General features: G+C 49.2%; 1 protein-coding gene across 2 annotated transcripts in view; it reads right to left on the bottom strand.

Moving 5' to 3' along the window:
• Positions 1 to 26,930, bottom strand: part of kirrel1b (kirre like nephrin family adhesion molecule 1b) — a 44,593-nt gene continuing 17,663 nt past the window's right edge. The window contains exons 2-15 of one of the 2 annotated variants that reach the window (XM_040169898.2): positions 13,497 to 13,646; positions 10,642 to 10,791; positions 10,263 to 10,420; positions 8,790 to 8,940; positions 8,224 to 8,329; positions 6,975 to 7,123; positions 6,713 to 6,840; positions 6,210 to 6,336; positions 5,413 to 5,513; positions 3,053 to 3,269; positions 2,734 to 2,841; positions 1,402 to 1,529; positions 952 to 1,026; positions 1 to 802 (exon numbers count right to left, since the gene is read on the bottom strand). In XM_040169898.2, the coding sequence (XP_040025832.2) occupies positions 161 to 802; positions 952 to 1,026; positions 1,402 to 1,529; positions 2,734 to 2,841; positions 3,053 to 3,269; positions 5,413 to 5,513; positions 6,210 to 6,336; positions 6,713 to 6,840; positions 6,975 to 7,123; positions 8,224 to 8,329; positions 8,790 to 8,940; positions 10,263 to 10,420; positions 10,642 to 10,791; positions 13,497 to 13,646 (2,390 nt within the window). In that variant the 3' untranslated portion in view covers positions 1 to 160. Of the gene's footprint in view, positions 803 to 951; positions 1,063 to 1,401; positions 1,530 to 2,733; positions 2,842 to 3,052; positions 3,270 to 5,412; positions 5,514 to 6,209; positions 6,337 to 6,712; positions 6,841 to 6,974; positions 7,124 to 8,223; positions 8,330 to 8,789; positions 8,941 to 10,262; positions 10,421 to 10,641; positions 10,792 to 13,496; positions 13,647 to 26,930 lie in introns of both variants that reach the window. The other variant, XM_040169889.2, reaches the window with a different exon arrangement.

Raw genomic sequence — 26,930 nt, 5'->3', positions numbered from 1 at the left:
GCCGAGCACCGGACGCCATGGAGAAAAAGAACAATGGGTATTTGATATATTCAGGTTCTTTAGCGTTATAAGTACTGCAACTGCAAAACGCCAGTCAAAGTGTGTGTGTGTGTGTGTGTGTGTGTGTGTGCGTGTGTGTGTGTGTGCGTGTGTGTGTTCCTCAAACATGAGTCTGCATCCGCTGTGTGTGTCTTTGGGAATAGTCAGAGGGTGGAGACGAATATGAGAAGCGAGTGGAGGTTCCATACTGCCCCAGACCGGTTTCGGGACTTTGTTGCCCCGGGCCCGGTCCCTGTCCTGGTCCTGGTTCCGGTCCTGGTCCTGGTCCTGGCCCTGGCCCTTGGCCCGTCGGATACATCTCGTAGGCCGGACCTTCCTCCATGGTGGGAGCGAAGCCCGTGCGGTAGCTGGGGTACTGGGAGGGGTACCCGTAGGGGTCGTAGGCCAGCTGTGGCGTGCTGTCCAGCAGGTCTCCGGGGTAATCGCCTGGCGATTGGAGAGCCGGGACGGGAGGCGCCTGCTGGCTCTGCGCCGCCCTGGCGAAGGTGTTGAACTGGGCGTAGGTGGCGTGGGACATCCTGCTCGGGGGCCGCGGGTCGTAGCAGCCCGCCCTGGAGCCCGGCACGCCGCTGGGGGGAACGGCACCGCTGGCGCCCACCGGCGGTCCGCCGGAAGCGGCGCCGGCCGGTCCGGCGCTGGGGTTGGGGGCGCGGAACTCGCCCTGGTAGTGGACGGCGCGGGACTGGGGGCGAGCTTCGTCGTGGCTGGTGGCCCGGACGTTGTAGTAGCCGTTGGTCGGGTCCTGCGATCAGAGGGCGAGAATATTAGTTTGATATTATTACTACAGGGCGCGTTATCACGGGTTACGTGACCACGGAGCTGGTGACACGTGACCCAAATCCCACTTCAAGGAGCCAAAGCGCCTCGGCGGCGGCGGCGGCGGCGGCTCACCTTGAGCTCGTACTCCTCCCGGGTGTCGCTCTCGCTCCGGATGTCCTGCTTCAGGTCCATGTCGTCTTTGAACGGCTGAGTGGAGGGAGAGAGGGAAACAGAGGGCAGAAACTAAACCGTCAAAGGAGAAACACACACACGGAAAGAGGGAGGGAGGGAGAGAGAGGAGAGGAGGAGGGAGAGAGAGAGGGAGGGGGGAGGAAAACACAGTTTCAGAGACTGGAAGAAGACGCTCGGCGGCTTTGAAATGAGTTTTGGACCGAACTTTTGAACCCGCTCGCCGGTTCGATTCCCTGGGACGCCGGGTGGCTCGACGCTTTACTAAAAGGACACAATGTTAAAGGCAGAGTGTGTGTCCTTGTGTGTGTGTGTGTGTGTGTGTGTCAAAGCCCGTTGACCCGTACGCCTCCTCTCCGCGGCCCCCGGTGACTCAGTCGGGCGTCTACTCACGGAGTACATGGCCTTGACCATCCGCGTTGCCGTGGAGACGTCGGCCGCCTCCTCCTCCAGGCCGTGCGTCTCCTTGTTGACCGTCTCTACCTTGATGTCGGGTTTACCGAGGGTGACGCCCCGGCGGCCTGAAAGAGAAACACGACCTCGGCTCACGTTCTGGGTCCAGATGTGAACATGGTTCATTTTTAAAGAGCAACAAACACTTTTCTATTTAATGCTGTTTTGTCTCATCGTTTTCTATTTGTTAGAATTCAGCATGAAGGAAATAATTCCTTTGGCACAAATTTTGTCTTGTAGGTTGTAAGTGAACCGTGAACCCTCCTCAACATTTAAATACTAATAATGTATCTTCTTAGTTTCTGATGGAGCAGAAAGTGGTGACAAAAGTGGCAGAAAAATGAATATATTCTGAGAAAGAGGGTAAATCTTTTATTTATTTCAGCTTCTTTTAGACGTTTCTTGCTACGAAACATAACTGTGGTGGCGAATGGTTATTTTTAGTGACCCTTATTAGCGTGTGAGTCAGTTTAGAGTCTGAATTTAGTGGCGTCACATGAACATAAAGATGCAGAAAGTTGAATGTGCACAGAGGTGAAGATTAAACATGTTTTATGTCATTTCGTTGAAAGACTTTTTATTTTTCATTTGATAGAATCTGTGGAATGTTGGAGCCGATGAAACAGTTCAATGTGTGAGCACTTTCTCATAATATTGGCTAAAGATAAATACACATTTGAAAGCCAAACAAAAGGGTGGTTTGTCATTTTAAAGCAAAGTCTTTCCCTTTTTCAGCTCTCCACAAGAACTGCTCACCCGCGTCCAGCCGAAGCTCCGATGTGATTGGTCAACAGCTCTCAGACTACAAAGGGGAATCGGAGTCGTTCTGAATGTGAATCCAGACTTTACGCCTCGTGTAACCCGACGTCTCATCTCCGTCTCTACACCCCGAGCACACAGACGTCAATATCTGTTCTCGCTCCCAAAAGTTTGAGTCTCTGTTTCCAGGTGCGATCTTCTCTTTGGTGCCGTTATCAGCTCTGAACCAGAAGATACTCTCTGGTCCCCAGAAACCCCCCACGGGGGGACTCTGCCAAGTCACCTTCGTTGTCTTCACCAGTTCATGAACGCGCTCAACAATACTCGCCCTTCTGTTCTGTGATTTCTATCATAGAAATACGACGGAAAAGAAGAGTTCTGCGGGCGTTTTAAGGCAGTTTGCCAGATTATATGAACGTAAATGCATCTGATTTAAATGAAAGGACACGTTCTGTTCTGGAGAGACAGAAGGGTGAGAGACTGATGGACACACACACACACACACACACTCACTGCCTTTGCGTTGGCGGTAGAGGAAGAAGGCGAGCGCCAGCAGGACCAGAAGCAGCAGGATGAAGGAGCCCACCGTCCCACCGGCGATTATTCCCACCGGGACAATATCTGAAAGAAGCACAAGCGGAGATCCGGTTTGAGGGACCGAGTCAACATGGGACAGAAACATCTCTCTGTCTCTGTGAGACAAAAAGACGTACCAAGTCCTGGTCCTGGTACCACTGGACTTCAACCCAATTTAAAGGGAAACAGCTGATGGTCTCATTCATGGTCTCCTTGGTCATAAACTCGTTAACTAACGACAACGTTTTTTCCATACCGGTCTCCTCCAGGGTGATGATCATGGTCCCGGGTCCGAAGGCGTTCCAGGCGGTGCAGTTGTAGGGCGAGTGGAAGTCAGACTCCATGACGTTGTTGATGGTGAGGGTGGAGACCACGGCCCCGCCCTGGGACGGAGGCTTGCTCTGCTCCACGGTGTACCTCTCCATCAGGGTGCCCTTCTCCTTCTCCCACACGTTCTCCTTCCACGCCCACACCTGAGACGCAGCGTTCAAAGGAGGATTCAGGGTCCTTCTGTACGACCGACGTGAGGGACTCAATTAACACAAAACTACCGTTATTTGAAGTAACTTTAACCAGGAATCTGCTGTTAAATCTCTTTGCTTGTGAATGTTTGATCTATTTTATTTTACTATTTACAAACTAAATACTTACTACGTATATTTTCTTTAACAAGCTTTTGAAGCTCTTTTTCTAGTTTTAAAGCATTTTGTAAGTAATGTCCTTAATAAACTAAATAAACTAAAGTAATATAGTCATGTCCTGTAAGTCATCACCGTATCTCATGAGCTACTATCTCATTATGGTGACTTACAGGACCTGTTTATCAGTGGCTGACATGGGCTTCCATACATCAACCTACAATACATGTAGATGGATTGTGATTCACTGCACTTGTATGTGTATTTCCACCACTTCATAAAATATATATCAATGTGTAAATTGACAGCTTTAACTGTTTATTCATGACATTGGCCGTTAATTTACAAGCAAGGGATGGAAATTTAACTGTTTGTTACAGTTATTATGACATACTGTAAAATACCGTTAGAAATGCACCGTAAATTTACAGCAATTTGTTACAGTGTATATAAGATATCTCTATATATATGTAGTATGAAAAACAATCGACTCTCACACACACACACACACACACAAACATACAATCAGTAGTAAACACTCAGCAAACAGATGGCTGGTGTTAAAAGTTAAAGGAAACTGAAGTGAATGTGGGCAGGAAGCACATGTTAAAAACAAATGATATTCTCTACATCTTGGTAAATATGTATTTCATTTCTCCTGGTGCAGTATTTTCCTAATTAACGTTCTCAGGCTGGAAAAAAAACGTTTTCAGACCGACACGGAGTGCAGGAAGCGCACAGGACGATAAAAAGGTTTTTCTACTTAAACCCGCTGAGGTAGAAAAATGAGGATATTAAAAATGGAACATTGTAATATGAAATATACATATAAGTTAAGTTAATGTACCTTTTAACCTAGTTTAAAAAAAAATAAGTGAAAATGTGATCATCAGTGGAAACAAAAGCCCAAATGTCTCTTTTCCTCTCTGACGATGTGACGCGTCGTTTCTGTCGCCGCTCAGAATCCCTCCGTTCGGTTTGTCTCAGAAGGATCGTACCGCGCCACCTCGGTCTGGATTCTCTGCCTCTTTCTCAGTTTCCCGTTGCCTCTATCAGCACACATGCACACGGAGTCGTCCTCCATATTTTATAAGTCCTCGTGTCTCTGCATTAAGCCGAGACTACAGCGTCGTATCACATTAGAGGCCCTGAGCGCTCTGCAGGGCAGCGGGGGGCCGAAGCCTCCCAACACCTCTGATTTCTGTCATGCTGCCACTGCACGATTGGATAATTGACGCTGGGAGGTAAAGAATTGTATTCTCCCCCATCTCTCCCCCCTCCGACTCAGCGTGTTTGACCTTTTCTCACCCACCAGCCTTCAAACGCAGACGGTTTGACTTTTTCCCCGATTGTGAAGATTTGTGAGCATTTGGTATTTTGTTTGACCTTTTTTTTTACTTATATAAAGCACAGACTCTCTCCATTGATGAAGAAAGGCACTCGGCAGCTTTAGGAAAGGACAGTAATGAGAAAAACAGCGTATACTTCTGCAGCTACGGCACATTTAGGAGGATATTGCATCACTGGTGAAGCAAACTGTGTGAACGCTTTGTCACGGCGAAAAGGTGGTTGACGCGTTGCAAAGGGACCAGGGGGACGGCTTCACCTGGTGGGTTCAGGTCCTCCTAATATCAAGATATCAAGACAGTTTCATGGTCAAGACGACTGAAAAATGATTACTAGAAGTAATCAGCGGCCCCCCAACGTCTCAGTGCTGCGTCTCCTCGTTTCCACCAGACACTCCAGCAGCTGTTCTAGATGAGTCACACCTTCCACCGCAGACGAGGAACAGATTGTCCTCCGAGAACAATGCCACCCCCCCCCTCACCCCCCCATCCCCGAGCCGTGAGCTCCCAACACGAGCGGAGGAGGGAAACGGTGCTTCGTGTTTCAGGGCGAACGAGGAGATTCTGTGATCAGGATCCCGTTTTGAGGCCGATGCCATCTGAAAAGGTCGAGCACCAAAGGACGGACTCACGATCTTATCGGGCGGGGGGGTGCTGGCGATGTAGCACTTGATCTCGCCTCGCTCCCCTCTGACGGAGTACTGGACGGGGTCGCTGGAGATGATGGGGGGGCCTGAGCGAGGGAGGAGGATGAGCAGAGAGAGAAAGGGAGGAAGGACACAGAGACAAACAGGGATTACTACAACCAATCGGAAGGGTTTGGAGGTACACTTACATTTTATGATGCCCTCAGATTAAATCAACTCATGTCCCTTTTAGGTAAAATTAGAGAAGGTCTGACTGACAAATATCTGACTGTGGTTTACAATTAAAATCCCTCCTGGTTCCTCCCGTGTGCATCGGTTAACAGAAAGCGGCTCCTTTAGGATCAGACCGTCGGTCACCACGGCGCTGAAGGACGTCACGCTGTGGCAGCCGGCGGACATTTAAGGAGCATTTGTGAACTCGCTCTTTCGTCATTGTGTTCTTGGTGAATCCGTTTTGATCCATTGAGTTAAATCCGGTCTCTCGGGGGGGAAGAGTTCTGACATTGAAATGTCGGCTCGGGGCCCGTTTGGAGATGAATAATTAGCAGCAGGCTTCAGTGACTCAGGCTGCGTGACCGTATCGTACTCTACTCTCTACATCTGGCGCAGAAACACGCATGACGTGTAGAACAATTACAGATTAAACAAACGCATCACGCGTGTTCATTGTTCAGGTGTTTGACACCGGGCTTTTCCCGTGAATAAGAAGATCCGTTCTGCGCCTTTTCTCATAAACACCTTCAGCTGAGGTGCATCTCGCGAGTGAGTCGATAGCAACTGACCGTTGACGGTGAGCGTGACCTCCGTCTCTCCCACGCCGATCCGGGGCACGATGGCCTTGCAGACGTACTGGCCTGCGTCGGCCTGGCTCACCGACTTCAGGTACAGCTGGTTGTTGTTGCTGAGCACCTGGACGCACAGGAACATGCAGAAGGACGCAGGAGGACCAGGACAGCAGACGTGTGAGTGTGGTTGGAGACGGACCACAGAAGAAGAAGGAGGGAGATCCATGTTTAATTCATGAAACATGTTGATTTACTCCGCAGGCTCCATCAGAGCTTTTCTAAACTTGTTATATGAATAAAATATATAAGATATGAAGACGGAGTCTCGCTTCTTACGATGTGCTTTAACACAACTGAGCATGGTTCATGGTTCATGGGAACTAGTTTTGGATATTGGGTTTTCTGAGGGATCTGACAGTAGTTCTCGACATGGGATCCACTCCAACATGTTGATTTCTAAATCAGGCAGGATTCTAAAATGATCGGTGGTTGGTTCTCACCATGCTGGAGCCCTTCTTGGTCCAGGTCAGGGTGAGAGGGGGGTTCCCAGACCACTTGCAGTTCAGAGTGACGTCAGAGTCCACGTCTACCGTGACCGGCCTCGGCTCCACTACCAGTATCGGTCCAACTGAGAGAGAGTCTGAGAATTAGAGAGTCCCTCCACGCAGACGCAGGTCAATGGACCAGAGACTTGAGTCCTACAAACAAATCCAGCAGTAAAATCACTGCAGCGCCGCCCAGCTGAGGAGGGTTCGTACTCACAGTGCACGTCCACCAGGATGCTGACGTTGGTGCTTCCCACGACGTTGAAGACCTGGCAGGAGACGGGCTCGGTGAAGAAGGAGTGATCCGCCGTGGTGACGAACACGCTTTCCCGGGCGCCCTCCAGCAGCACGCCGCCCTTTGCCCACCTGACGGAGACACAGGTCACCGGACCTTCGTGGTCAGTTTTCAGGCTTTTCAAATCATTGTCAGTCGATGGTTATTTGGTGGCGAGCCAAACGATGCATTTCCCCTGTTAGTGGTTTTATATCACCGTTTGGAGCTATTAAACTAAAGTTTAAAAATCCTCCATGTAGAAACCTGAGGGTAAGATTACCAGCAGGAAAAAGGAATTTCTTTTCATTTCTGTTATCCGGATTTATAGCTCAAAAACTCACAGAAGCATATTGCACATCTGCCATTAGATGGCATTTTAATATACACTCAATAGGCTTAGTGCCGAAGTGCCTGGCAGTGCTCCCACACCGGGACCCTCCGGCGGAGTCTCAAACCTCGGATTAAAACCACCGGGTTTAAGTCCAGCATTTAACGATTAGTGTGCTTCAGGGCCGTCACTTAAGAATAAAGTCAGTGTTTAATTGTTTAACTGTTTAATACTGTTATTAATTCTGTCCTGCAAACCAAATTTAAAATTCATGATTCATGACGGAGGTTAAAGGTAGATTAGAATATAAGGAGGAAAATCTGTTGGTAACAGAATTGTAATCTTGCCCCTGAAGTTGGTCTGCAAACAATGACCATGATCAAAAAGTCCAGGACATGATCCATATACAACTAAACCACAGCTAACCTTTGCGCACTAATGATCATGATACAAATGCATGATGACAGGGTTCATTTTAGCCAAGAATAAACATGTTACAGTACAAAGGGGAGATGGAATAATAGTGCTGTGCTAGAAAAGAGCAACAAGCTACGCTAATGTTAGCAAGCTAGCTGTTTCTCAGCTACGTGGCACCCATTGACCTTGTTGTGCATCGCAATGTTAGCGGATACAACTAAGGTACAAATGGCAAATTATTTAGTTTTATTTAAACAAAGGATGGTATGAGGTAATTACAGTTAATTACACTTGATATAATGTAGGATTGTAATGCAATGCCACGTCACATTGTGTAACATTGGACGTGTGATGAAGCAACAAGGAGTTGACTGCAGATCATTAATAACAACGATAGAACGGATCGTAAACCTTCAGAGGGAAATTCTGGTAAAATGTGATCCAGACCTGAAGCCAATGATGGGAGGGTTCCCTGTGGCCTGACAGGTGAAGGTGACCCTCTCGCCCTCCAGGACGGAGCGAGGTTCGATGGACAGGGTCACCGTGGGAGGGTCTACACGGGGGGGGGGGAACAGATTTGATGAACAACCGAAGAGGAACTGAATCACTGTTGTGTTTCAGCGGTTTCAAGCAGCAAGAGGATTGATTTCCCACACAAATAAGTCTAAACCAACGATGCATTTCACAATAAAATCAGGTATTATAAAACCCTGCAAACACAGCTCTGGTTCCACTACTGCAGCTATTCTCCCAGTAATTACCAACGACACTGGAACAACACATCAATCTCCTTGATGGAAAATTCAAACAGCGGTTTGCTCGTGAGCATCATTGCTTATTTCTCCAGGGAAACAATTAAGATCTCACAGCACAAAAAGTGTCGGCTTTTCCAGATGTGGAAGAAAATGAACAATGGACAAAATAAGCCCCAAAGACTACAAAGCAGAATCAATGCAAACGGCCAGAATCAACCCTGGAGCCAGCCTGGTGAAACGTGTCGTCCGTGAACTCACGGTGGACGTTGAGGGTCACGGTGGCCCGTTTGCCCGTCGGCACCGCCGGGTTTCTGGCCACGCAGGTGAAGTTTCGGCTGCTGTCGGTGTCCACCGGCGAGATGGGCAGGTAGCTCCGGGTCGTCACCCGCTTCCGGTCCGGCAACACTTCCTGTTCGGCGAAGAGAGAGGGAGCGAGATCAGGAGACGGCAGAGTTTAGGGTGGGGAGCAGGACGGAGAAAGATCAAAGAGGAGGAGGAGGAGGAGGAGGAGGAGGAGGGACGAAGAACGAGGAAGAATGAATTGAGAAAGAAGAGCAGGGAGGAGAAACGAGAGTGAGGAGGGTCATGAAAGGAGCCCAAGAGACGTTTATAAAGCATAACATGGAAATAGAAACAATAATCTAATCAAAGAGTTTAGACATATTGGAAAGTGAAAGGGAGTTTTGTGGAAATGTTCACCATAATTCATGAGGTTCTTGCTGTTGAGACAGAATTGATTTGGTGGGAATTTGCATTCGACGTTTCCACAGTTTGACATCATATAGATTATGAGGAGACCATTATTTTAGAAATTCGGAAAATTGTTGATGGAAAACTCAATAGGTACAATAATTTTTGGCATAGAACAATAAATGTTTTTTTCTGCGAAATAGGAAAATCCATCCTGGCTGATTCTGGAGGTTCTTTTCAATGCAGCTGAGTGTTCGCAGCCTCCGTGTGGTCAGTAAGGCAATAACGTAAGAGCAGCATGTAATATGCATGAGCAGGTGTGTGGGGCATAAAACTGTCTGCGAGGGATGTAAAAACATCCGAGTGTGAGTCAGTGTTTGTTGTTCCCTCTGTGTGCATATGACAGCATGAGTGTGTGTGTGTGTGTGCTTGTAGGCATCATTTTGTGTGTGTGGGAGAATACACAGAAGTATGAACACTATGAATGTGGGAGAAATGAGTGCAGAATATAAGTGTCAGAAGCACAGTTCCCTTTTGTGTGTGTGTGTGATTGAAAATCTATATTAATCAATACTATATTATTCGTCTCCGACCACATTTCAAAGCCTAAAATGGAGCCATCCACTGTTTATTAGGTCAGAATCTGTCATTTGTAGGTATTTAAAGGCATCAAATAGCATCAAACAACATTCAGTTGTGATCATGCGCAGAGACTCGTATCATTTCGTCCACCAAGAACCTAGAAAGTCTCGTGCTGACTCGCACTGCTGGCTGTATTTCCCTAATGCAGGACTCCGGGCCTCAGGCGCTCACAATGTGTTTCCCTTTTGCCGGCGGCAAAAAGCACATAAACAAACAAACAAACAAACAAACAGACTGACAGCGGCTGTTATTCAAAGTACCACAGTTTGTGTTACAAACTCTACAGATCTGCTTTTAGTGTTAGTTTAACGCCGCCTGCACACACACACGCGCCGTTTGCTGTGCCCTGTGTGTGTGTGTGTGTGTGCGTGTGTGCGTGTGTGCGTGTGTGTTAGTCACCGTGGACTGGTAGGCCCCCTCCACAGCGACTCCATCCTTGGTCCACTGGATGTGGGCGGCAGGCTTGGCCCCGCGGGTCACGCAGGTCAGGTTGTACGGATTTCCAGCCATCAGCAGGATCTCCGGGGACCCGTCGACCACCGGGTCCTCGGGGGGGACTGAGGGGAGAGACACCAGTCCCGGCTTAAAAAGGGACACGTTCATGCAAACGCGCACTCACGCACGCATGTACGAGTACACGGAGAAGATACTGTCCAACCGAGCGGACTTAAAATAAAAGATTCTCTCAATTTATGTCGTAGGATTTAAAGTGTGAGGCTCTCTGATGACCGTCTCCCGTCTCCCGTCCTTTTGCGGCGGTTAACGGGTTGAAACTTACTGAGCACGTTGAGTTTGGCCCTCCTGGAGCGCAGCGCGGCCTCCGTGGCCTGACACTCGTACAGGGAGTCGTCGGACAGCTCGGCGTTGGAGATCTCCAGGTTGTACTGGCCGACGTCCAGAGCCCGCTGCACGCGGTACCGCGGCCACGCTGCAGGAGACACGCGGCACGTTAGCAGGACGCTCTGTGGTTCACAAGTTTGCTCACGGGGCGGGAAGCTCGACGGCTTTAGGAAATGGACTTCTGGGATGTGATTTAAATGCAGTGGACTGGAGGTGTGAGAGGAACATTCACGAGTCATCATGACGGCAACAACTTCGCCGACGACCTGCGTCGGAAAATAATGTGGTATTTAGTTTGGAAACACAGAGAGGAAAATATAACTTTATTTCCATCAAGAGAAGTAGATGAAAATGTGAAACGTAGATTCAACGTTCAACGTGTTCCCCTCATTACCATATTTCTTGTTATGAAGAATGTAGAATCTGTGGGAACATTGTTTCATGTGATCGTCTCTGTCAGCTGTGCCAAATCATCACTTCTTGCCGTGGAAGTTTAAGCTGGAAGTGGAACAAGCAAAGCGACTTAAAGGGGCTGCTGAATAATCCACACAACAGATAAAAAGAGTTGCTGAGCGTCTTCTGTGGATTATAAACAGTTTGGGCAAATCTGTGAGCGGCACAAATAACGTGCTTCATCGTTTTGCTGTTGGAGAAATCTCAAATATCCTGATTGAAAGATTCCACCAGGCGTGAGTGAGTCGCGTGTGATGTTTGTGCAAACAACAGAAAAAAGGAGCACGAAACGTCCGCGTCCATTCGTCGTCTTTCCATCAGTGTCTCTGTCCTCTGCTCGTCTTGTTTACCACATGAATCAGATATAAAAGCTCAAACACAATCCCAACATCAATCCAACGCTGCGTTTATATGTGGAAATGTCAAAGCGTTTTAGCGTAGCGCGTAGATTTAGCGTTTAGCATTTAGCGTTGACAGCGTTCGTTCCAGTGACACAAACACGACGACGCCCCCCCTCGGTGTCCCGTGAGACACGCGGACCCCGTCCCAATCACAGCGACCCCCCCCCCCCCCCCCCACACTTTTCTCTCGGTTTGAGCCCCCGCCTTCGCAGACGAAGACGTAATTGAGCGCGGCGTCCCACCAGGGGGCGCTCGTCGGGCCGCCACGCGGCGAGCAGAGCGCCGGGCGGTGGGAGAAAGGAGGGAAGAGCTGTATTAGTGCAGATTACATCATCCACTCCAGCGCCTCGCAGCATAGCAACAACAGAGGTGAAAGCGCCCCGGGGAGGAGGAGGAGGAAGAGGAGGAGGAGGAGGAAGAACAATAGACCACCTGTGATGCTGCAGGTAATGAGATGTTGCGTGTTAAGATATTTGCATAGAAACGTGGACGTCTTCTTACTTCAGAGTGTTCTTTGTATTTCCTCCATTGCACATTCACACGGACGTCTGCGTGATTTGGGTAATAATCTGTGTGTGTGTGTGTGTGTGTGTGTGTGTGTGTGTTTGTGTGTGTGTTTTAATATATTAACACCCTGCAGACGTTCCTCAGTGACACGACCTCCAAGACCACGACCACCAAGATTGAGACGGTATCCGTCAGGGATGAGGGGGGGAGGAGGGGGGGAGGACGGGGGAGGACTGGCAGCGCTGACAACTTAAGGATAAATTATGGAGGGGGGGTGACGGATGGCTGGAAAGCAGAGGAAGACGGACAGAGAGGGACAACGTGTTTATCAAACGCCGGCGTGTTTATCATCAGAGTCCGTGCTGCAAAAGGCTGCAAGGACAAAGAGAGCATTACCCACATAAAGAGAGAGGGGGGGGGGGAGGGGGGAGAAGCAGTAAAAGGGGGTCTGGAAAATACATAAAGCGTAATGATGGAGCTGAAAGTCTGAAAGACGGAAGAGCTGGAAATAAGAGAGGGGGGGGGGAACTACGGTTTCACACAACAAACGCTTGGTGTGATGAAGTTTTTCAGGAAAAAAAGGGAATAGTTTGGAGTAGAAACACTTTATATTCCTAAAGTCCTCGTAGTGTCACAGACAGAAAGTCCGTCACCGTCTTGTCACAGTTTGATTGACGGGAGGAGCAGAGACACCAGAGAACCGTCAAAGACGTCAGATGCCACTGAAGGATTAAACATTAAAGAAACGGAATAAAGAATCTACAGAGTATTAATCAATGGAGGGTTTAACAACCGGATTTCATTGCATATATTGAATATGATGTTTTCAATATTTAGCTTCATCTCGTGCTTCACTACCGGCGTATTTTAACAAAACCTTATTTTAATGACTTCCATTGACTGTGTTCTCAACCTGATCGTCCTTCTTAATCATTTTTCTTTTTTTTTTTTTTTTCATTTCACCGGATAAAAGCCTGAAGGATCCTTTTCGCACGATGTCACCAGCAGCTCGATGGTAAAAGCTTATTGGGAATGTTTCCTGGCGTTCGGGTCAGAAGGTCAGAAGTGAACGACGCGTCACCTTTCCTTCCTCCCTCTGACCGGCTCCTCGCTGCTCTCGGGCCCTTTGACCGTATCCTCCCATTAAACCCACACCGGATGTGCGTGTCGGCTTAAACATGTGAATGGGAACGCGTGTCTGCTTTTGTCAGCAGCGTGAGGGATTTTCTGTGACTCGCCGTGATGTACAGGACTCATTTTAGCCCCCCGACTGTCCCTCACACGCCTCTCGGCTCGCCGTTCGTTCCCTTAATGTTCAAGAACTACGCTTCTCAGCCGCAGCAGCTTTCGTCGCGGCTCTTACAGCCACAGCTGAACCGAAACCGTGAGCCGAGTTATTCCCCTCCTTTCCTTCACCCCCCCCGTCCCTCACCTCGGAGACCCTCTCCCACGCCGAGGGCCAGGCCGTCCTTGGTCCACTGGACGATGCCGCTGTAGTTGAAGACCACGCAGGACAGCACCACCCGCTCTCCCAGCACCACCGACTGGTCCGAGGGCTCCTGGGAGAAGTGGATGCACCGCGCTGCAGACAGAGAGGGGGGAGGGAGGGAGGGAGGGAGGGTGGGAGGTGGGGGGAGGGAGGGCGAGGAAATCAATTTTAAGTTCCTTTCATTGTGACCCGGCCCGGAGCGGCCATCTTTCACCGCGGTCCCTCTCCGGTCACATCGACTTGTGCCGCTCCGTCGGGATGATTTGTCGATTTGTCTGTTGTGCGTTATTGTGCTTTTCTTATTGGGGGTGTGTTTCCAGTGTGCTCTGCGTGGGTGCACATGGGCTCCGGGTGGAGGCACACAGGAGGAGCCACAGGTTTGAGGCTTTTAATCGTTTCTCCGAAGCTCAATGGCTGACATTTGCATGTTTGTCCTCCCGGCCTCTTCGTCTCCTTCTTGCCCCCGTTTGCAAGATTTAACTTACTTAACTGAGGCTTGTGTGTGTCTGCGTGGGAACGAGTGAAAATGTGTGTGTGTGTGTGTGTGCCGCAGGAACATCATTGCCGAGCTGCTCTTTTCATCACACAGTACAAAGGCTTTTGCTTACACACACACACACACACACACACACACACACACACACACACACACACACACACACACACACACACACACACACACACATTTCCTCCAGCAAAATAAGCCTTTTGGCCGAAGCAACGCCGCTAAAATACACGGATATAAAAACTACAAGTAAAGTGCCGGCGTACATTAGCGAAGAGAAAGTGTCTGGCGAGGAGGTGAGGAGGCAAGGAGGTGAGGAGGCGAGGAGGCGAGGAGGCGGGGCACAAACCCCCGGCGCTGTTTCCAACTGTTTGCATCATCAGGTAAAATAGTTTCATATTCCAGAGAAAGTCTTGCGAGAAGACGCGTTAATTAGGGCAGAGCGGGAGAGCGAGGGACACGTGCACGCGCACAACAGACGCTGCTGCACCACACATGCACGCAACATCGAATCACACCCGACGTGTGCACTCCTCCCCGAGTCTGTCACGCCAGTGCACGTTGAGTCACGCAGCTGAGGACACACGCGCACACACGCACACTTCTACGGGGTCGGCGTTTGTCTTCCCGCGGGCGATTCTGTTCTTGGATGGTGGTTAAAACGATCCCGTTAGCTAATTACGGCGTAGCTGGTTAATAAAGGCGGCCGCGCCTCGGAGGGAATCCAGCCGCAGAGGTGCAAAACAACGGGGGAGATTCAGCGATTTGTCAGGAGGATTAAAGACGACCCGCCGTGTGGTTTGAGCAGAAGGCTCCTTCACTGAAGACGAGGATCTTCAGACTTCCCAGGAGACACTTTGATGTTTCACCAACTTTCCTTTGGAGAAGTGAATCAAGGAGACAACTGCTGTGGCTCGGAGCTGGTAGTTGTTCTTTCCTTTTGATGTCTGAGGGGAGGAAAAAAACGCATCAAAACACGGAACAATTGCCTTTCCCAGTTTCTCTGTCAGGCGTAAAGCGTTTGATGCTGAAATGCAGACACGTTGAAGTCGTGGAGATTCCTTTTCATCAGCCCAAAACATCTGCACAATCAGATGTCGTGTTGAGGAAGGTTTTACTGTCCAGGCTCCCGGAGGTCAAAGGAGGCAACTCCACCTCAAGTCAGTTTGACCTTTGCTGTGAGAGCCTCCGTGTCCCCCGGAGCTCCTCTGCGGCGATCTGCATTCCAAGATGAAACGTTCCTCCGGCACCGAGTTCAGTTAAAAGACGTTTTATTCTTACATAAGAACAGCTGATCTCACTCGACCTTCAGGTTGGAAGGTTCTGAGATACTGTTCTCCAGTGATATGGGATGTAATCTACTGAAGCGCTTCCACGGACCATAATGCAATGCAGTTATCACGCTCGTGTGTCACGACATTCCACAAGTACAACACGAGCTCGACGGCAGGTCCTCTTATCACGTGCACGCACCAAACACGCAGCTCAATGTATTTCATTTTATTCATGAAAAGCAGAGGGCAAAATACTGGAAAGAGTCGAAAAGAAGGAAGAAGGAAGCTGCTGCTGTTTGTTGCAGAGAAGAAGAAGACGAGCTGCTGACACGCGTGATCTACATGTGGGTCACGCATGCATGATTTATGCTAAATTAACAGCTATTACGAGTACGGGGCCTCTTCTTCATGTATAACTCTGCATGGAACAACTCAGGGTCCGCTGGGACCGAGTGTGTGTGTGTGTGTGTGTGTGTGCGTGTGTGTCTGTGTGTGTGTGTGTGTGTGTGTGTGCGCGTGAGAGAGAGACAAAGTGACAGAAAGACATAAAGGAGGACACAGAGAACCTTTCTGTTTGTGTGTCATGCTATTTGAGTGTGTGTGTTAATGTGTTTATGAGTGTGTGTGTGTGTGTGTGTGTGTGTGGCTTGTCAGCCTGCAGCAGGGACTCAAATCGCGGAGGAGAGAGCCGCACTGACAGAGAACAGAGATGTAATTAACCCTACGGGATGCCCCCCCCCCCTTCTCCTCCTCCATCCTACCCCCCAACACACACACACACACACACACACACACACACACACACACACACACACACACACACACACTCCTTGTCTATCTCCTCTGCCCTGTGCTCACCTCTCCTCTCTTGCCACCTTCCCTTTCTTTCATTCTTTCATTGGTCCGTCTGTCCTCTGTGTGTCTTTTCTTCTCTCGTCTTGTCTCCATCTTTAACATCTCTTGCTTGTTTCTCCTCTCTTCATCTCCGCTCCTTCAGCATCTCCTCCTTCCTCTCTAAGTGAATCTCCACATATCAGAAGTGTGTTTCCACCATCTAACCTCACCTGTCTCTCTCTGTCTCTGCCTCCGTCTCCTCCTCTTCGTCCTTCCTGCCTTGCCTCATCGTCCTGAAGGATGACGCGAGGTACATCTCATCTCGCCGTCTCTTCCTTTCATTGCGCAATGACGCAGTGGTACAATAGACGGAGCGTCTGAACGTACGATCTTCTTTATATTTCATTCACGCCGTCCTCTTTATTCCATTTATATTCTCTCCATTTTAATTAAGTATACACATATTTTTGAACTCATTTCCACATATTACATTATACAAGAGCTGAGGTGAAATAACGTTGACTCTCTTTGAACTAGAAACTCAAAAGAGTGCGAGTTCATCCTGCGTGACTCACAAAGCTTAATATTGAATTTGATTTCGATTGACAGCCGCTCCTTTATGGGATTTGTCATTTCTTCGAACATACTTCTCTCACCTGATGCACTTCACAACACCTGTGTCTCCAGAGGAGATGCTTTAGATATAAAGTCTCGTGTCAAACAGACTTTCACTCAGGAGATCGCTGGTCACACGCCAGTCACGTGATAATCATACTTATTTTAACCCAAACCACGACCATTACAAAGTACTTCCATCGCATAGACCTGGACAGGTACGTTTGTTGATTTATGAATTTAAGTTTAGGAACGTAGAGCGCGAGGGTTTGAATGTCGAATAGCGGTTGAGATTCCCCTCAGGAAAAGTAAAGTAAGGACAAGGCGACGCGGTATTTCTTCGGCTGTAACTGACAGGGGTGAATTTTATCGGGTGGCTTCACATTTTCCGAGCCGCTCAGAAGCTTCTCGTTGGCTCGAGGATCAGAAGAACTGGTATGCGAGGCAGCGCTGCTCGTCCAAAGAACACCTCCGAGTCACTTTTGCTGGAATTCAGGCCGATAGAAGGGAAACGTCTTTGAAAAGAACTTTAAAAAGCCAGTCGACGTTTCATCCTTTTGTACTTTAAAAGCACGACTTCTTGTCCTCTGTTCACTGAGGAATGCAGCTGTGCAGCCCGCCAACGGGTCCCAATACAACGGGTCCCAATACAACGAGTCCTGATACAACGGGTCCCGATACAACGGGTCCCAACACAACGAGTCCCGATTACAACGGGTCCTGATACAACGGGTCCCGATACAACGAGTCCCGATACAACGAGTCCCGAACAACGGGTCCCGATACAACGAGTCCCAACACAACGGGTTCCGATACAACGGGTCCCGACACAACGGGTCCCCATACAACGAGTCCCAATACAACGGGTCCCCATACAACGAGTCCTGATACAACGAGTCCCAACACAACGGGTTCCGATACAACGGGTCCCGACACAACGGGTCCCGATACAACGGGTCCCGATACAACGAGTCCCGACACAACGGGTCCCGACACAACGGGTCCCGATACAACGGGTCCCGATACAACGAGTCCCGACACAACGGGTCCCGATACAACGGGTCCCGATAAAACGAGTCCCAACACAAAGGGTCCCGATACAACGGGTCACAACACAACGGGTCCCGATACAACGGGTCCCAACACAAAGAGTCCCGATTACAACGGGTCCTGATACAAAGGGTCCCGATACAACGAGTCCCAACACAACGGGTCCCCATACAACGAGTCCCAACACAACGGGTTCCGATACAACGAGTCCCAACACAACGGGTCCCGATACAACGGGTCCCGATATAACGAGTCCCAACACAACGGGTCCCGATACAACGGGTCCCGATACAACGAGTCCCAACACAACGGGTCCCAACACAACGGGTCCCGATACGAGTCCCGATACAACGGGTCACAACACAACGGGTCCCGATACAACGGGTCCCAACACAAAGAGTCCCGATTACAACGGGTCCTGATACAAAGGGTCCCGATACAACGAGTCCCAACACAACGGGTCCCCATACAACAAGTCCTGATACAACGAGTCCCAACACAACGGGTCCCCATACAACGAGTCCTGATACAACGAGTCCCGAACAACGGGTCCCGATACAACGAGTCCTGATACAACGGGTCCCGATACAACGGGTCCCAACACATCGAGTCCCGATTACAACGGGTCCTGATACAACGGGTCCCGATACAACGAGTCCCAACACAACGGGTCCCAACACACCTGGTCCCCATACAACGAGTCCTGATACAACGAGTCCCGAACAACGGGTCCCGATACAACGAGTCCTGATACAACGGGTCCCGATACAACGGGTCCCAACACAACGAGTCCCAACAAAACGAGTCCCGATTACAACGGGTCCTGATACAACGGGTCCCGATACAACGAGTCCCAACACAACGGGTCCCAACACAACTGGTCCCCATACAACGAGTCCTGATACAACGAGTCCCAACACAACGGGTCCCCATACAACGAGTCCTGATACAACGAGTCCCGAACAACGGGTCCCGATACAACGAGTCCCAACACAACGGGTCCCCATACAACGAGTCCTGATACAACGAGTCCCCATACAACGAGTCCCAACACAACGGGTCCCGATACAACGGGTCACAACACAACGGGTCCCGATACAACGAGTCCCGACACAACGGGTCCCTACACAACGGGTCCCGACACAACTGGTCACAATACAACGGGTCCCGACACAACTGGTCCTGATACAACGAGTCCCGAACAACGTGTCCCAATACAACGAGTCCCAACACAACGGGTCCCGATACAACGGGTCACAACACAACGGGTCCCGATACAACGAGTCCCGACACAACGGGTCCCTACACAACGGGTCCCGACACAACTGGTCCCGATACAACGGGTCCCGATATAACGAGTCCCAACACAACGGGTCCCAACACAACGGGTCCCGATACAACGGGTCCCGATACGAGTCCTGATACAACGACCCCCCATGTGCAGGAAATGAAGGGAAAGCTTGTGACGATTTTAACCCTGAACTTCGCTCCCCGACACCCTGAAGCTTCTTCCTCCTAAACCCCCCCCCTTAAACCCGCCACGCTGACCCTCTCTGTGTATTCATGTCCAGCTCCGCCTCGGGGCCGCGAGCTCGCTCCCATTTCAACGGCCGCACGCCGCTTTCAGGCAGCAGAGAGCACGCTGTGTGTGCGTGTGTGCGTGTGCATTGTCCGTGTTTACATGCATGCCTGCACACGTGTTCGTTATTGCAGGCCTGTGTGCGTCGTGTGCATATATTTGGCATTTCTGAAAAGGCAGCAAAGGGCAAAGTGTGGACAGAAGGGTGGAAAACAAGGTGTTTGCATGAGGGGGAGAAACGAGAGTGAAAGTGAGTGCTGAGGGGGGGGAGGGGGGAGAGAAAGGGGAGAAAGGGAAAGAAAAGGGAGGATGGAGAGCAACCAGAGACCAGTAAACAGAGGAAGAAGGAAAAGCTCCTCTGTCGCTGGGTTTCACTTTTTTGTGACGTTTTTGGGCTCGTTCTTGTACTCGGAGGGGTTGAATAGAAATGGGGAAGTTCATTTAAATTCTCCTCCAAGCAAAGAAAAGTTTCGACACTTTTCAAAGTGGAAACTGTTTTGGTTGATGAAGCGTTCTCAGAATAACGAGCCGATCGGGTCTCGGTCTCGTTGAAGAGGATTTCAACCTAAAGTCATCAATCATGACGACACCAAGTGGTTAATTGTTGAAACTGTTTTAGTTCTTATAGCTAAAAGTGTTGCGTGAGGACGACCGCACAGAAAGGACACATGAATTATAGACACCAGGACACGGCATGTGCATCGATAAATGATCAGACAGTTTATTAAACGTGTACTTGAACGTGTTCACCTTCCTTAAAGAAGGACGCTGCAGGTCCCAGTTGGACGGAGGAGGGAGGCTGGACGCAGCGAACACACACAAGGACACGTGTCCCCGCAGCCATTTACATACAAAGGTCAGAATACAGCGACCTGTCTCTTTGTCACGGGGCCGCGAGGGACGCCCGCATTACTCCTGTGGGAGGACATGTTTACCGCCGCCTTGTTTATTTTGATGTTTTTTTCGCTCATGTAACATTTATGCCCCCGAAGCGGGCGGCATTAAACTGACAGAGACGAACACGAGAGCCGACGCGGCGGCGGAGCGAGGCCCAGCGAGACAGACGCAGGGGGACAGACACCCGGATCGTGGCTCTGTCGTTGTGCGTCCCTGCACGCTCCCCCCTCAACCCCCCCCCACAACCAAAACGCTGCTTTCATTACCCCTCACAAACGCAAGAGAGGAGACGCTGAGCAAACCGAGCAAATATTGGGAATCACACACACACACACACACACACAGACACACTTACGAGCTCCAGGGACAATTAATAAAGTGTAGATGCAGAAAACGCAAAAACTAAACAATTACAAAATGTCTCACACACACACACGCAGTGCAAGATTTAGACAGCAGAGTTGAATGCACACTGGACTCTAAATGCACTCGTACACAAATATAGTCAATTACACTTACAGTCCCTCCAACACAGCACGGCTGCATTCAAAGATACACGTATAATGGAAATATATTTCCAATTTCTGGTTCATTACAACGCCGGCCCCCCGTGAATCTGCTGTCGGCGAGGACACATCATATGAAGTGTGTACTTCACGTGATTATCGGCTCATTCACACATTCATCGCGCCGCGCGGCGTCTCGCTCGTTAGCTTCTTCCGTCCTAAATCAAAGACGGACTTCGCTAACGAGCGTCCTCGCTTCTTTTCTCGGGTTTCTTCTGAGAGTTGAAAGAGGGCGACGTGCTAGCAGGGAAGAGATCGCAAAATGTCAGCAGTTTGGCAATTCATCCTAAGTACACAACGGCGACGCGTTTCTAACCCCCGGATAGATGCGCTAGCTTCAGGTATCGGTTGATAGAGCCCGCCCACTGATTGACAGGTTTGCTGTCATGTCTGTGTTTTCTTCTTTGATTTTTGAGCCCCTGATAGCGTGTTTGCGGTTCATGACAGCTCATTATTATAACATGTCGCTCGCCCTCGAGTGTCAAGGCAGAAAAACAAGACGGTGACATACAGAGACCAAGACGGTGGAAGCTAAAGTGCTGAACTGGAGGATTCAAAATTGCAGTCCACAGTTTTACACATGAAGCTCTATGAAGCTCCAGATGTGTTCCACACATGTGTTCTATTAATCGCACATTTTAAAAAACTTTAATCGCGATTAATTTTTTTATTTTTAACACAGTGGTGGTCCTCTGCAGGGTAGATGTTGATGTGGAAGTGGCCTGGCAGCTAGCTTAGCAGCAAGCTTAGCATAGCGGTGCATGAAGTGGTCCGTTTGCCACTCGCCCCCCTTCTGTTTGCACAGTTCTTCTGTTTCTTCTACTTCAAACCACCGTCTTGCTCTCTCCGATCTGACTGACTGCAGCTAGCTGCCGCTTTGTTTCCGTCGGTCAACTTTGTTTACTTCCGGCACACCGGAAGACCGGAAGTAGAGTTGCGTTAATTGCGTTAAAATATTTACCGCATTAATCGCGTCCACATTAACCGCGGCCACATTAATCGCGTAGATTAACGTGTTAATGTTCACAGCTCTTGTTCTACACATTCCATTTTTCCAGGAAAAACTGACCTAATGAGTTTAATTAATTAATTCCTCAACAGTTTTATAATTAAATGAAAACAGATGCTGCACTCTTGGGCTCATTCACGAGCATCCGAGGAAACAAATCATTTGTGAACTGTGACGCATCTCCGTGTGCTCACGCATCACTTTTCGGGGTTCAAAGCGCATCTACTGTCGCACCGATGTGCACGTGGCAGCGCACGCTGCTGCAGAACGGCGTTGAAGTCCCACTGACGTGCAGCTCTGCCAACCCAATCATCCCGACGACTCCGCTGTCGACTTGAAACAGGCGCGTCGAGTTCTTCAGGCTCCGGAGGGCCGACGCACACGAGCACCGTGAGAGCACGAGCTCGCACGCACACACACACGAAAACAAACACGCTAACACACTTGCGGCATTCCCTCCCTGCAGCTTCCTCTCAGTCGCTCTAATTGACTTCTGCTTCCATTTCATCTCTCATTCTTCAGTTTTATTTCCCCCTTTTTTTTGGGGATCTTCAATTATTCATCCTTCTCTCTTTCTTTCTGTGATTCCTTTCCATCTGGTCCTGGTGATGTTTAATTCACGGGGGGGGGGGCTGCTGCTGTGCGCTGTTAATTGTTTTTCAGGAGTGGTTTGCACACTCGCATTCTCAACGCCCCCCATCCCTCCTCCCCCCCTCCCTCCCTCCGCTGATGGAGCACACTGTACATGTCTGCTGGCATTAACATCACCAAATGAGCACCGAGCGGGAGGAGGGGGGCCGCCGTGTTGGTGTGTGCGTGTGTTTTTTGCTGCGTGTTAGAGTGCGTCTGAGCGAGCAGGTCAATTCTGTGAATGTTGCATTCAATAAAAATTAGACCATGTGCATGGAGTGTTTGTGTGTCTGTGTGTGTGTGTCTGTTTGTGCTCTCGTACTTCTATCCACGTGAAGACGCAATGCAGAATCAGAGTAACAGTTCTCCTCCTTTTAGGTATTTTGGGGTGTTTTTTAAATTTAATTTCTGATTTCAGATTACAATTGGGTTTACATCAAGGTTAACGTGAGCGATGCTTTCAGGTACGTCACAAAGTCATACAAGCTCATTTTGTGTGAAACAATGGCGCATGAACAGCAGCCTGTCGGGTAGAAGTCGAGTGTGTCGAGCTGAACTTTGTTGTTTGGTTTGAAACAGCTGCTTACTTCGGCTGCAAACATTTGCTGAGATTTGCTGAGATGAAACCGCCGTGTTAGCGATTAGCGTCACGAATGTTGTGCTTAAACAGAATATTTCAAAGCAAAGTACAAACATACAGGAAGACGACAAAGTAACTGCAGCATGTCCTCAATCAATAATAAAAATACGAAATTTTTCTAAACTAATCTTTAAGATCCGGCCTGAATCCGGAGGTTTCCATAGACGTGGAATATGTCATCTCTAAAAACAAGATGTCCATCCATCCATCCATTGTCAAACCGCTTATCCTGCACACAGGGTCGCGGTAAAAACAAGATGTGCATAAGACATTAGAAACACATCAAGTCAATTTTCTCCATTTGATGAATAGAAGTGGCCATAAAAAATATGTCTTGTTTGAATATTTCACCAAAAGTGAAGCCCTGGGATGCATATACGGAATATTTAAACACAGCGCGGATGTCAGTCAGTCATCTTCTGCACTGCTTATCCATAGAGGGTCCGGGGGGTCCGTGAATGTGCACAGGGCCAAAGTCAAATGTGTGTTTCTGTGACATTAAACACAACTGGGGAGTGTAAGTGCTTACAGAATGTCTGCCAGTATCTGTGTGTGTGTGTGTGTGTTCTCTGCATTCCCAGACGACGCCGCGGCCACATCATTAGCCACATCCTCTGACTCCAACCTGCCCGTCGGATCAGAGGAATGGAATTAAGTCGGGGAGCAGATTAGTCATTATCCAAATAACGACCTCGCTCAGCAGCGGCTGCGCCATTTCCCCTTCAATAAGAATCGGTGATGTGAACTCCGTCGAGGCGGAGATGAGGATCCGCTGTGAAGTGAAACGGCGCAGAGAGAAATAACCCAACAGGATGACACAAAAAAAACTGCAAGAGACTTTAATCTTAACGATGGGGGGGTCTGAAGGATAAATCCGAGCCGCTGCTGCCTCCAGAATGAAGTGTTCATGCGGTTAAACCCAACCGAGGTAATGAGTTACGGAGGTAACGAGTAAAGGCTCCTGGAGTTGAACGAGTCGATACAAACGTCAACTTTTATGCTAAAAAAAGAGATTCTTTGTGAGATGTTCTGTGTGAACCGTGACCTCCTTGTGGAGGAGTAAACCTACCTGGTGTCTCTACCTGCTCCAACGTGGCAGCATCACATTGGAGCATCAGACATCAATAAAGAATCTTTAAAAATATATACTTTTTTTCACCTGCATTTTAAAATAAAATCATTTAAAATTCCCTTTTCTTTCCCACAAGGGAAAGAAAATTCCTATGGCAGTTTTGCACGCGTGGTAATGCTCAGAGATAACAGAGCAGGGCTGGGGGGGGGGGGAGAAGTGGGAGGGGATGGGGGGGAGGAAGTGGGGGAGAGGGGGGTTGGAGGCCCCTTTGTGTCAGAACTTCACAGCAGCACTCAGCATTCATCTTTTCTTTCTGATCGGATCTCACTATTGCAAAGAAGGTGAATAATAGAAAAGGGCCTTTTCGGGCGCGGGTGGATGTTTAAGGTGGGGAACGTGGAGGCGTAGTTTGGGGAATCCTTGTAGTCCCTGATGCCTCATTTAAGGGGGGTGTGTTAAGCTAATATTTGATCAATGATCTTACAGAGAGCCGTCATAGTAATCCAGCTTCAATCAGTTATTAAGAAACAAATCAGAACATTCTCACATGTGAGATTTGTGTGTTTTGTGTTAATCTTCTGCGATATCTAGATCTGTTTTAACGCTACGAGCCTCGGTGCTCAATTTGGATTTAAAGCTCAGAACCAATTTCTTAGTTTGTCTGTTTTTCTATTTTAACTGAATTCTGTTCCTCTTTCGTTTAGAAGGTTGTTTACTTGTTGACGTGGAACCCTGAAACCTGCAGATGATAATGAGAGAAGTTCCTCCACAGCGTCCACCATATATCAGCGTACCGCATTGTGTTACATGACGATTCAACCCGCGGTTTCCACGTATTTGGGTCGAGGGGAACCGGCCTCTCTTTGCCTTCATAATTGGGCTGAATTAAGTTTGTCTTTGGGAAAAGATTATTGGAATTTGCTGCGAGGGCAGAATTAAGTTAATAGGTTTGATCGCTGCTCTAAATGTCTCTCTCTCTCCATCACGGCGGCACTTTGAGGGGACGCACAGCTGCTGAGACTCAGATCACAGACGTCCTGAAGATGAAGTCTGGGCTTCATTTATGTGACGTTTCATCCAAATCGCTGTTTCAACTGCACAATGAGACCATGTGACGCGCAGGAGAAACCCTCTAAATGCCGTTTGAGTGACACGTTGCTTTCTCCACATATTGGGGACGGGGGGGACGGGGCAGCCGAGGACAACGAGCCAGAGACCGTCCCCCGGTCCGCCTGTCTCCCGCGTGTCTCTCTGCTGTCTGCACCCATTTGTCTCCTGCTGCAGATCACTGCGTCTCTCCGTCTCATCGCTTTCTTTCCGTCCGTAGGCGTGTCTGTCGGTGTCTTGTCAATCACTCAGCTGCAGTGTGTGTCTGTGTTCGCGTGTGTGTGGTTTTTGGAGACTCATTTGCCAGTGTCTGTCTCTGTGGCCTCTCCAGCTCGTGTCTCCTCTCTCTCATCCTCCCCCGTTTCTGTCAGTCTGTCTATTTCAATCCGTCTGTTTATCTCTTTATCTCGATCTGTTTTGGCTCTTTTTTCTTCTTTCTCGTGTGTCGACGCGTTCGACGTGCACAGACACACACGAACACACAAACACACACCAGTCTGCCTCCCTTCTCTGGGCTCCACGGGGACACGTAAGTGGGACAAGGGGGGAGAGAACAAACAGATCAAACTTCATATAAACCTTCTTCTTTTCCTTCCCTCCTTCTCTTCCTCCTCTTCCTCAAAATATGCACAAAAAAAACACACACACATACACACACACACACACACACAAACAGGCGCACACAAAGATAGAAACATGTGAGCAAAACTGCAAACGCGCCGCCGCCTGGAATCGCTAATTGTGTCGTTGACAGTGAAATATTTAACGGCGAATGGTGAATGAAACAGAGCGACATCGATTGCGTGTTTGCTGTGTGAATAAAACACGAACGTCGCGTGTTTCCTTTGAACCAGCCGATGCAGCGACGCTCCGCTGGGCGAGATAAAGGCTCACAGCCGACGGGAACCACGGCCGCCCACCTCACCGGCCCGGCGTGTCACCTTTCTGACTTCCACACATTTGCAGACGTCTCTGTTATTTATATGTATCTTTCTTCTTGCTCCGTGGTGGCAGTTTGGGGCCTTTTCCTAAATCACCATCAAAGCGCCATCGTGCACAAAGCCAAAGTCCACAAAGACGACATTTTTTCACATTTGGAGTCCAAGGAACCATCCGGCACCTCTGGGAACCTGTGAGTGATCCTGAACATCAGTGCTCCTCTCGGGCTCCACTGGTTCATGGGGGGGGGGAGTCTGAATTTAACACGTGACCCACATAAGCCAAACGGTTTGTAGCGTTTTGAGAGATGCACAAACGGCCGTAAAGAAAACTGCTCCTTTGTGTTGCTGCACGTGGAATGTGCGTCGACTTGTTGCTTCAATTAGAACAATCGTGTTCGGTGTTGAATTCATTTCTTCGTACCAGTGATTCATTCGGGAGCGTCGACTCAGCTTTAGTCACAACTTGTGTCACACGGAGGAGTTTGTGAAATGAGGGAAAAGGGAAACTCTCTCTCACTCTCTTTGCCTTCTGGTCTCCTTCCCTCCTTCCCTCCTTCTCTCTCTGTTCACTCCCCCTCTTAACTGCTGCTCCTGTTCCAGGCTTCCTTCCCTCCCTCCCTCCCTCCTTCCCTCACTCCCTCATTTCCCAGTTTTAATT

Source organism: Gasterosteus aculeatus, chromosome 3 (assembly GCF_964276395.1).
Source record: "Gasterosteus aculeatus chromosome 3, fGasAcu3.hap1.1, whole genome shotgun sequence".
NCBI lineage: Eukaryota > Metazoa > Chordata > Actinopteri > Perciformes > Gasterosteidae > Gasterosteus > Gasterosteus aculeatus.
The sequence above is the reverse complement of the archived record's forward strand: the minus strand, read 5'-3'. Positions and strand labels throughout refer to the sequence as shown.